This window comes from Pongo pygmaeus, chromosome 10 (genome assembly GCF_028885625.2).
Source record: "Pongo pygmaeus isolate AG05252 chromosome 10, NHGRI_mPonPyg2-v2.0_pri, whole genome shotgun sequence".
Classification (NCBI taxonomy): Eukaryota; Metazoa; Chordata; class Mammalia; order Primates; family Hominidae; genus Pongo; species Pongo pygmaeus.
Window position 1 is genome coordinate 106,272,009 of NC_072383.2, and position 12,547 is coordinate 106,284,555.

Consider the following 12,547-nt stretch of genomic DNA (forward strand, 5'->3'; position numbering starts at 1 on the left):
AATGTTAAGGGCAGCCAGAGAGAAAGGTCGGGTTACCCACAAAGGGAAGCCCATCAGACTAACAGCGGAACTCTCGGCAGAAACTCTATAAGCCAGAAGAGAGTAGGGGCCAATATTCAGCATTCTTAAAGAAAAGAATTTTCAACCCAGAATTTCATATCCAGCCAAACTAAGCTTCATAAGGGAAGGAGAAATAAAATCCTTTACAGACAAGCAAATGCTGAGAGATTTTGTCACCACCAGGCCTGCCCTACAAGAGCTCCTGAAAGAAGCACTGAACATCATGGAAAGGAACAACCAGTACCAGCCACTGCAAAAGTATGCCAAATTGTAAAGACCATTAATGCTAGGAAGAAACTGCATCAACTAACGAGCAAAATAACCAGCTAACATCATAATGACAGGATCAAATTCACACATAACAATATTAACCTTCAATGTAAATGGGCTAAATGCTCCAATTAAAAGACACAGACTGGCAAATTGGATAAAGAGTCAAGACCCATCAGTGTGCTGTATTCAGGAGACCCATCTCATGTGCAGAGATACACATAGGCTCAAAATAAAGGGATGGAGGAAGATCTACCAAGCAAATGGAAAACAAAAAAAGGCAGGGGTTGCAAACCTAGTCTCTGATAAAACAGACTTTAAACCAACAAAGATCAAAAGAGACAAAGAAGGCCATTATATAATGGTAAAGGGATCAATTGAACAAGAGCTAACTATCATAAATATATATGCACCCAATACCGGAGCACCCAGATTCATAAAGCAAGTCCTTAGAGACCTACAAAGAGACTTAGACTCCCACACAATAATAATGGGAGACTCTAATACCCCATTGTCAACATTAGACAGATCAACGAGACAGAAAGTCAACAAGGATATCCAGGAATTGAACTCAGCTCTGCACCAAGCAGACCTAATAGACATCTACAGAACTCTCCTCCCCAAGTCAACAGAATATACATTCTTCTCAGCACCAAATCCCACTTATTCTAAAATTGACCACATAGTTGGAAGTAAAGCACTCCTCAGCAAATGTAGAAGAACAGAAATTATAACAAACTGTCTCTCAGACCACAGTGCTATCAAACTAGAACTCAGGATTAAGAAACTCACTCAAAACCACTCAACTACATGGAAACTGAACAACCTGCTCCTGAATGACTACTGGGTACATAACAAAATGAAGGCAGAAATAAAGATGTTCTTTGAAACCAGCGAGAACAAAGACACAACATACCAGAATCTCTGGGACACATTCAAAGCAGTGTGTAGAGGGAAATTTATAGCACTAAATGCCCACAAGAGAAAGCAGGAAAGATCTAAAACTGACACCGTAACATCACAATTAAAAGAACTAGAGAAGCAAGAGCAAACACATTCAAAAGCTAGCAGAAGGCAAGAAATAACTAAGATCAGAGCAGAACTGAAGGAGATAGAGACACAAAAAACCCTTCAAAAAAATCAATGAATCCAGGAGCTGGTTTTTTTTGAAAAGATCTACAAAATTGATAGACTGCTAGCAAGACTAATAAAGAAGAAAAGAGAGAAGAATCAAATAGATGCAATAAAAAATGATAAAGGGGATATCACCACCGATCCCACAGAAATACAAACTACCATCAGGGAATACTATAAACACCTCTATGCAAATAAACTAGAAAATCTAGAAGAAATGGATAAATTCCTGGACACATACACCCTCCCAAGACTAAACCAGGAAGAAGTTTAATCTCCGAATAGACCAATAACAGGCTCTGAAATTGAGGCAATAATTAATAGCTTACCAACCAAAAAAAGACCAGGACCAGATGGATTCACAGCCGAATTCTACCAGAGGTACAAGGAGGAGCTGGTACCATTCCTTCTGAAACTACTCCAATCAATAGAAAAAGAGGGAATCCTCCCTAACTCATTTTATGAGGCCAGCATCATCCTGACACCAAAGCCTGGCAGAAACACAACAAAAAAAGAGAATTTTAGACCAATATCCCTGATGAACATCGATGCAAAAATCCTCAATAAAATACTCGCAAACCGAATCCAGCAGCACATCAAAAAGCTTATCCACCATGATCAAGTGGGCTTCATCCCTGGGATGCAAGGCTGGTTCAACATACACAAATCAATAAACGTAATCCATCATATAAACAGAACCAAAGACAAAAACCACATGATTATCTCAATAGATGCAGAAAAGGCCTTTGACAAAATTCAACAGCTCTTCATGCTAAAAACTCTCAATAAATTAGGTATTGATGGGACGTATCTCAAAATAATAAGAGCTATTTATGACAAACCCACAGCCAACATCATACTGAATGGGCAAAAACTGGAAGCATTCCCTTTGAAAACTGGCACAAGACAGGGATGCCCTCTCTCACCACTCCTATTCAACACAGTGTTGGAAGTTCTGGCCAGGGCAATCAGGCAGGAGAAAGAAATAAAGGGTATTCAGTTAGGAAAAGAGGAAGTCAAATTCTCCCTGTTTGCAGATGACATGATTGTATACCTAGAAAACCCCACTGTCTCAGCCCAAAATCTCCTTAAGCTGATAAGCAACTTCAGCAAAGTCTCAGGATACAAAACAATGTGCAAAAATCACAAGCATTCTTATACACCAATAACAGACAGACAGCCAAATCATCAGTGAACTCCCATTCACAATTGCTTCAAACAGAATAAAATACCTAGGAATCCAACTTACAAGGGACGTGAAGGAACTCTTCAAGGAGAACTACAAACCACTGCTCAATGAAATAAAAGAGGACACAAACAAATGGAAGAACATTCCATGCTCATGGGTAGGAAGAATCAATATCGTCAAAATGGCCATACTGCCCAAGGTAATTTATAGATTCAATGCCATCCCCATCAAGCTACCAATGACTTTCTTCACAGAATTAGAAAAAACTACTTTAAAGTTCATATGGAACCAAAAAAGAGCCCGCATTGCCAAGTCAATCCTAAGCCAAAAGAACAAAGCTGGAGGCATCACGCTACCTGACTTCAAACTATACTACAAGGCTACAGTAACCAAAATAGCAAGGTACTGGTACCAAAACAGAGATATAGACCAATGGAAGAGAACAGAGCCCTCAGAAATAATACCACACATCTACAACCATCTGATCTTTGACAAACCTGACAAAAACAAGAAATGGAGAAAGGATTCCCTATTTAATAAATGATGCTGGGAAAACTGGCTAGCCATATGTAGAAAACTGAAACTGGATCCCTTCCTTACACCTTATACAAAAATTAATTCAAGATGGATTAAAGACTTAAGTGTTAGACCTAAAACCATAAAAATCCTAGAAGAAAACCTAGGCAATACCATTCAGGATATAGGCATGGGCAAAGACTTCATGTCTAAAACACCAAAAGCAATGGCAACAAAAGCCAAAATTGACAAATGGGATCTAATTAAACTAAAGAGCTTCTGCACAGCAAAAGAAACTACCATCAGAGTGAACAGGCAACCTACAGAATGGGAAAAAATTTTTGCAATCTACTCATCTGACAAAGGGCTAATATCCAGAATCTTCAAAGAACTCAAACAAATTTACAAGAAAAACACAAACAACCCCATCAAAAAGTGGGCAAAGGATATGAGCAGATACTTCTCAAAAGAAGACATTTATGCAGCAACAGACACATGAAAAAATGCTCATCATCACTGGCCATCAGAGAAATGCAAATCAAAACCACAATGAGATACCATCTCACACCAGTTAGAATGGCGATCATTAAAACCTCAGGAAACAACAGGTGCTGGAGAGGATGTGGAGAAATAGGAACACTTTTAACACTGTTGGTGGGACTGTAAACTAGTTCAACCATTGTGGAAGACAGTGTGGCAATTCCTCAAGGATCTAGAACTAGAAATACCATTTGACCCAGCCATCCCCTTACTGGGTATATACCCAAAGGATTATAAATCATGCTGCTATAAAGACACATGCACACGTATGTTTATTGTGGCACTATTCACAATAGCAAAGACTTGGAACCAACCCAAATGTCCATCAATGATAGACTGGATTAAGACAATGTGGCACATATACACCATGGAATACTACGCAGCCATAATAAGGATGAGTTCATGTCCTTTGGAGGGACATGGATGAAGCTGGAAACCATCATTCTCAGCAAACTATCGCAAGGACAGAAAATCAAACACCACATGTCCTCACTCACAGGTGGGAAGTGAACAATGAGAACACTTGGACACAGGAAGGGGAACATCACACACCGGGGCCTGTTGTGGGCTGGGGGGAGGAGGGAGGGATAGCGTTAGGAGATATACCTAATGTAAATGACGAGTTAATGGGTGCAGCACACCAACATGGCACATTTATATATATGTAACAAACTTGCACGTTGTGCACATGTACCCTAGAACTTAAAGTATAATAAACAAAAATGTCATTTCCTTTGAGAAGACTCCCCTCATCTCGGCAGCCTGCGTAAGATACCCCTGCTGTGTTACCATGTAATTTGTCTTTACTCCTTTTAAAATTTTGTAATTACTTGTTTAGTTGTCTACCTCATTAGATTTTTTTTTCTTTCTTTTTCAGACAGAGTCTTGTTCCATTGCCCAGACTGGAGTGCAGTGGAGTGATCTCGGCTCACTGCAGCCTCCACTTCCTGGGCTTGAGCGATTCTCCTGCCTCAGCCTCCTGACTAGCTGGATTACAGGCATGCGCCACCACACCTGGCTAATTTTTGTGTTTTTAGTAAAGATGGGGTTTCACCATGTTGGCCAGGCTGATCTTGAAATCCCAGCCTCAAGAAATCCACCCGCCTCAGCCTCCAAAAGTCCTGGGATTACAGGTGTGAGCCACCGCACCCAGCTCCTCATTAGATTTAGTATGAAGTAACAGGATTTTGCTTTGTGTTACAAAAATCTAGCTAACTGGGATGCCTTACCACTTGATATATTCAGAATGTCTTTTCCCAGCATTCACAGCAAGCAACCATACATTCATAGTCTCAGGGCATTTCTCAAGTCTTATTTATCAATTTAAAAAACTTGATTATTATCAACCACCACAATGAGAGTACTGAGCCATCCAAGCTAGATGACTTTTCTGTAATCATACCAATAACTCTATTCCACAGAATACAGTAGAAAAAGCATCGAATGCAGAGCTAGGAGGCCTTACTTTCCAATCTCACACTTTAGTAACTGCATTAACTTCTAGGACATTCTGTGGCCTCGGTAAAACAAAGATATTAAAATCTACCCTACAAGGTTGTTATTGCGAAGTTAAAGCACTTAACATATAATAAACTTAAGTAAGTAACTTGAGTTCTCTTCTCTTCTTTTGAATGGTTACTTCTCAGCTTAAAATCGAATTTCCTGGTCACAAGCCATTGCTTTTCCTTAAATACACACCTCTCCAGCCCTTAAAGTCTAACATGTTCCTTTCCCAAAGAAAACAAACATATGCTGGATGAGTAGACCATCCTGCTTTTCTCTTGCTATGAAACATACTATTCGCACACTGGCACGGTGGGAATTTTAGATGCAAAGTAGCCTGGCTCCCTTTCTTTTTGCTATAGCACATCTGGGTCAGGCATCTTGAATAAGTCCCTTAACAGAATATTATGTCATCTCACATGCTTTTGAATAATTCACTTGTCATAACTGAGTGGTAGTTGGCTCTAATCAACTAAGAGCAATGACCCACAAAGGTGTTCTTTGCTTATAAAAAACAGATTTCACAACCCCAGTGCAAATATGCAACTAAGTGTAAGCAGCAGTGTGATGCATCCTGAAATGAGGTGTGTCAGAACAACAGCAGCGTCTAAATAATGTTTCATGTAGATTAACATGGAAGAGAGCCCTGGAAGAGAAATATAGGCATTTTTAAAAAGTGCTCCCAGGCAGCAAATCACTGAATATGAAATGCAACAAACTGTATTTTTTTTTTTTTTTTTTTTTGAGATAGAGCCTCGCTCTGTTGCCCAGGCTGGAGTGCAGTGTCACAATCTCGGCTCACTGCAACCTCCGCCTGCTGGGTTCAAGTGATTCTCCTGCCTCAGCCTCCTGAGTAGCTGGAATTTACAGGCACCCACCACCATGCCCAGCTAATTTTTGTATTTTTAGTAGAGATGGGGTTTCACCATGTTGGCCAAGGTGGTCTGGAACTCCTGACTTCAAGTGATCCACCTGCTTCCCAAAGTGCTGGGATTACAGGTGTTAAAAGTGTAATTTTTCTGAACTTCATTTTCAACATCTAGACAATTGAGGGTAAAGCCTACTTTTATAATGCCCTATGAGAAGTAAAACTATAAACTAAAATGTACTACTACCACTAGAAAGCATATTTGCAAGCAAATTTGTCACAAGGGCCCAGGCAGTGCTAGCTAAGAGGGGCCAGAAGTTGTGTCTATTGACCAATTAACACATCATTCAAGAAGTAAAACTTCCCAAAGTAAGTGACTTTCACCTTAGGTGATTTTTCTTTCCCAAATCTGGCCCTAAACTGATCTTGATGCTTGCCCAACCCCAAAGCCCATGCCCAGCCTGAGCCTCAGCAAGTATGTAGCAGCATAAGATGTGCTGCAGGGTGAGGAGGCAGGTGCAGGGGGCAGAAAACACAAAGAACAAAGCATGCTGTCCATGTGCTCCCTAACTTGTGGATATAAATATGCATTGTCTAAATGGAATAGTTTAGAGTTTATGTGATTTCCTTTAAAGACTTGTAGCCTGGGCCAGGCACGGTGGCGCATGCCTGTAATCCCAGCACTTTGGAAAGTGGAGGCGGGCAGATCACCTGTATCCAAAGGCAGGAGCAGAGCCCTAGTTATTTTTCTGTTCCCCCTACAATGCCTTAAAGTGTACCGGCACTTAATAAATGGTTTTTGAAAAGAACACTCTCATTGTCTGAGGACTACACAGGCCTGAGTGCCTAATGATCCTCAATGTGCATATGCAAGAAAAGCTAAGGAGCAAAAAAGCTGTTAAGGAGTGGTTTCATCCCTTTCAGTAGTAGGGAAATTTGCTGGTGGCAATATACACCACTAGAAATGGTGCCTGCCTTTATATTGCTCATGCTAATTTGTAAAGCTGGGGTTAAACTGAAGTCACTATACTGGAAGCTGCTCCCCTTTAAGCAATCATTATCAAGAACGTATATCTGGTTAGACTGTTTAGTTTGCCAGGGCTGCCACAACAAATTGCCATGGACTGGGTAGACTAAACAGAAATATATTGTCTCCCAGTTCTGGAGGCTGGAAGTCTGAGATCAAAGCAATGGCAGGACTGTTTGGAGGGCTGTGAGGGAAGGACCTGTTCCAGGCCCCTTTCCTTGGGCTTGGAGATGTCTTCTCCCTGTTTTCACATCATCTTCCCTCTGTATAAGGCTTTGTCCAAATTTTCTTTTTCTAAGAACACCAGTCATATTGGGTTAGGTCCTAACCTAAGGACTTCATTTTAACTTAATTCCTTCTTTAAAAACCATATCTCCAACTACAGTCACATTTTGAGATTAATGGAGGTTAGGACTTCACCATATGAATCTGGTGGTGTTGGCAGGGGGCGGTGTGTTCAACATAACAGACCATAATCACTTGTGTATATGGAGATATGTCGTTCCTTAGTGTGTGCCTCCAAGTTTGGTGATCAGATCATCAAGTTTACATACTTGATGAGGTGCTGACAGCCTCTGGCATGTTTATGCTTCTTGGGACACAGGTAAAGGAGTGTTTACTAGAAAGTGGGGACACAGGTCAAGCGTGAAAAGGCTGACGAAGACTCTAGTTCCTGTTACCTCTTTGCCCTCTGAGAATCTAAGCACAACAAAAATGCCAGGATTATGAGCAACTCACCTTTTTGAGAACGAAATGCCAAGCATACAGTGAGCTACAAGAATACTCTGAACTAGTTTATAGGCTTTGGCCTTGAAAACTCAAATTATTCCAGTTTTATTTATATTACTAAAATCTAGAGCTTCTTGGATATTCTATACATCAATTTTTTTAGTGTAGAAACCTATGTTAAAATGAAAAATGTAGACTAATGGGAAACTAAAGAATATCAGCTACTGTTTACTCTATGTTGAGCACTGTGGGAGCCACTGACACATATGAACTTAACATCTAAACAGTATAATGAAGCGGCGCTCTTAATACTCTCCATTTACAGTTAAGGGAAGAGGCATAGAGAGCTTACATAACTTGGCCAAGGTTACAAACCTTCATCACACAGCAAAGCCCACACTAGAGAACATTCTGCAGGGCTCCGGAGCCTACATACACATCCTGCCTCTCACCGTGACCATTTACTCAACAGCAGCAAGGCCACCCAAAATGGGCAGAAAAGGCTGAAAACATTCGTGTCAAAGGGCACTTACTCATTTATTCATCTTGTGAAAATGACTTAGAATTTAAAATTAAGAGGTAAAAAAATGGAGAGACAGTTGTAAATACTAAGCACTAACAGCTACATTTTCACTAAAAAGGTTTCCAAGCTTCCTCTGCTGTTTTGTGTTCCTGTGACACTAGGCGTAACTATCTTGGGCATCATTTCAGTCTTGGGAATGAAGGAAATGAACCCAGCGTGTGCTACTGAGATAAAGGAAGAAAGGGAGCTTAGAGTCCCAGTACCAGTGGTTTCCTAGGAATGAGGGAGCCAGCCAGCTGGATGCCTTTGGCAAAAGGCTGAGTTTGAAGCTGCCCTGGGAACCAGAGCTGCCCTGAGGGAGGCGTCACGACCCAGTGTCAGCAGCCACCCCTAACCATCCACAACACATCCCCCAACCCTCCACTGCAGACCTGCCACATTTCTCCAAGGAGGTAACAGAGTAAAGGCATACCTTAGGCAGGAAGAGGGCAGAAGAGGGTTGGAAGCACAGAAAGCAGTTTGTCTAAGTACTAACAGCAGAAACAATAAGAATATTATCTCAAAAGCTGAAATACTCTAGAAATGCTCTCTCCTTCTAACCTCAGAAAGATTCAAATTGTACTTGACTTTCCCTAGAAGACTCACTCATCTCCTTCCTCCATAAAACAAGACTACCAGAGGAATCCTGTATTTTAAAAAAGTTTAATTTTAATCCTTCCTAGAGGAATACAGATTTGAATGAAATACATTCATTCCATAAACACATTAGCAGCAAAACCTTCCCACCAGAGTCCTCTACTCCAGCCCAGAGGTTGTGCCTTGAGCAGGAGAGCATGTTCCATCAACCCTGTCAACTTAAGGGTGGGTCTGCTTCTGAAAAACGCTGGATGTGCATGGGAGACACAATGACCAGGTGCATGGGTGACTTAACTAAGCTGGGACCCTGCAAACAGGCCCATGTGGTCACCATTCAGCCTTCTTTACCTTCCAAAAATCCTTTGGCATCTTCCATGCTTCTCTGATGAGGTTCCTCAGCACTGAGACCAGTGGGAAGACCTAACTTTGCACATGCATTAAATAATTTGTTATTTTGAGTTGGCAATGTTTTAACACTTTTCATAAGGTAAATGAAACATAAAAGATTATTCCCTTCCTTCCTTTCCTCAGGTGAGTCCACATGTACTCGTCAGGAGACAATCCAGCAGGCATTATTTGGGCTCTCTGTATCTCCAGGCCCCCTTTGTCTGAATGGCTGGAAGTTTACTGGAGACAGAAAGCCATGTCTAAACCTACAAAGATCTCCATGTCACAATAACCAGGTGACTTGCTCAGGCTTCCATCAAAGCTAATTTCTTGGGCAGAGGCCAGGCATTTCTCCTCTTGTTCTCTCCATCATTGACTACTGACTGACTGCTGCTTTTTTATTTGCCCTCCAGGCACCTGCCGAAACTTTGGAAAGCCAGATCTACCCTAAACTCCCAAGTGGCCAGGAGCAGTTAAGGCAGGTCCTGCTTTAAACTTACTAGCTGCCAAGTAGCACACTTATGCCACTGTGTCCCAATCCATTCTGCGGTGAGTATAAGTCACAAGAGTCTGCATAAAACACAATCAGCAATCAGGATGGCTATGGGGCAAGGACCAAGTTTAGAATGTTACCAAGTCACAGGACCAGCAGGAAAATGGAATAATGGAAGAATGTGAAATAAATCTGATTTGTTTGAGCAGAAGGCAGCTTTGATTCAGGCATAAATGCATCTCCCAGATTATCATGTAAATAAAGATCTCAGAAGTTGACACTTCCCTCCCAGTCCACCACTTAAAATAGGTTTTCCCAATCTGTTTTCCCAATCTGTTTTAAAGTGTTTTCATTACGATACTCTTCTGTAAGTGCTTTATTCATTCCCAGTCAGTTTTGATTATTGGCTGAAAATAAATGAGGAACCATGTTATATAAAAACCATTATAGTAGATAACTGGTTATGCGTATTTTTCCATTTGCATTTTCATCCAAAATAGCTTGTTTCTTTTCCTTTTATTTATGTGCAGAAAGAGACTCATCCGCTGAATACACAGCACTGTTAATCCTACAGTCTTCTGTCCCCACAGAGTCTGCTAGATCTTCCTCTTCTGAGTCATCCTCTTCTTCCTCCTCTGGTGCTGATGAACTGGAGGTGGGCCCTTTGCAGGTTTTCAGGTGGCGGGTGAGATGGTATTTGGTTAGATAAGCCTTTGTACATTTTTCACAGACATAATCCCGTTTTCCTTCATGAGAATTGAGATGCTTCTTTAAGTGATTTGTTCTCAAGAACAGCTTATCACACTTGGGACACTTGATCTGGCGTTCTCTAAGAGGAACACAAGAAAAAACATTTGATTTGGGGTTACAAATAACAACTGAGGCAACACTTATTCTCCATAGCCGCAGGCCTTTGTCAGAGCAGCTGTATCCTTCCGAATCAGGCTTTTGCATAGGCGATATACAGAAGACTCATAAAACATGTACAGTTTAAAACAGTGCAGGCTCATTTTGCCTGTTTTAGAATACTATGTAAACTCTCGAATTCTATGTAAATTCTATACATATTTCTTTTGTCTTGTTGCATTCTCTCAGTATGATGCTTATAAAATTCATTCAAGCTGCTGTATCAGTTGTTTGTTCCCTTCCACTGCTGTACACTATTTACAAATATACAAATATACCACAACTTATCTATGGTACTGGATTTGTCTCTAGCTAATGAATATTTTGGTGGTTTCCAGTGTTTTATTATCACAAGCAAGAGTGCTATGAACGTTTTTAAATTTTTTTAAATTTTTATTATTATTTTTTAGAGACAAGGTCCCACTATGTTGCCCAGACTGGAGTGCAATGGCTATTCACAGGTGTGATCATCATGCACTACAGCCTTGAACTCCTGGGCTCAAGTGATCTGTCCGCCTCAGCCTCCCAAGTACCTGGGACTATAGGTGCATGCCACTGCACCTGGCATTTGAACATTTTTATACTTGTACGGTGCTCTGCAATACATGTTTCTCTAGGGCACATACCCAAGAACTATATAGCTAAATCAAAGGATATGCACATCTTCAACTTTACAAGATAATGACAAACGGTTTTCCAACATAGTTGTTTCAATATACACATCCATCATTGACGGTTCTGGTTGTCCCATATTCTCAACTGGAAGACTCAAATTTGATAATGTCTGCCAATTAGCCAGTACATAATGGTATCTCATTACACTGTTATTTGTATTCCCTGGATGCCACTTTTATGGAATTGCCTTTTTTCTGTCCTTTTCTTAGACTAGTCGTTCTCAAGTAGGGGCGACTGCCTCTATGGGGACATTTGGCAATGTCTGGAGGCCTTTCTGATTGTTATACTGGGGAGGGGTGATATAATTAGTATCTAGTAGGAAAAGGCCAAGGATGCTGCTAACCATTCTACAATGCACAGGGCAGCCCCACAACAAAAAATTAACTCGGTCAAAATGTCAGTAATGTCAAGGTTTGAGTAACCCTGGCCTAGACATTTCAGAGCTGAAAAGAACCTTAGAGATCACACAGACCAGGAATTTTTCACCTTTTTTTTTTGAGTAGCTGAACCCCATGTCTTTATGAAAGCCCAATATGAAACAGTTAAAGCAAGTTATTAATAAAATCCTGGAAAGAGTGAGAGGGTGCAGTCGGGCATTCTGAAGCCTGGCTTCCTTAGCTTTTCTCCCATCCTCTTCTAGCAACAGATGGCACTGAAGAATCCTTGGAATTCCCCGGAGCAGTTTTAAAACCACCAATCTAATCCAACCTCTTAATTCTGCAGATGGGAAACATCATGTGCATAAAAACTACTAAGGAACTTGCCCAAGGCCACAACAAAACCCCTATCAAAAGTCTGACTTTTCATCTTCTAGTCTTATGGTTTTTAGATGTTTATTCAACACATATTTACTGTGTCTAATTATGCCAGGCACTGTTCTAGATGCTAGGGCTATAGGATGTGGGTAAACTAAGTCCCTGCTTTCCTGAAGCTTACATTCTAAGTGGACAGATTATAGCATAAACAAATGTGTAACATATCAGACAGCAATAAAGACTATGAAAACACATGAAGCCAGGTAAAAGTGAAGGGGTCCTATTTTAGATAAGATAGTCAAGGAAGGCCCTCCTGAGGAGATAATATTTGAGCAG

At 40.8% G+C, this 12,547-nt stretch overlaps 1 protein-coding gene across 5 annotated transcripts in view; it reads right to left on the reverse strand.

The window, feature by feature from the left end:
• Positions 1 to 12,547, reverse strand: part of PRDM4 (PR/SET domain 4) — a 61,461-nt gene that overhangs the window by 23,932 nt on the left and 24,982 nt on the right. For 2 of the 5 annotated variants that reach the window (XM_054442682.2, XM_054442683.2), the window contains exon 12: positions 9,048 to 10,704. The exons of the other annotated variants lie outside the window; for them this stretch is intronic. In XM_054442682.2, the coding sequence (XP_054298657.1) occupies positions 10,392 to 10,704 (313 nt within the window). In that variant the 3' untranslated portion in view covers positions 9,048 to 10,391. Of the gene's footprint in view, positions 1 to 9,047; positions 10,705 to 12,547 lie in introns of those variants that run through there. 5 annotated transcript variants of the gene reach the window in all.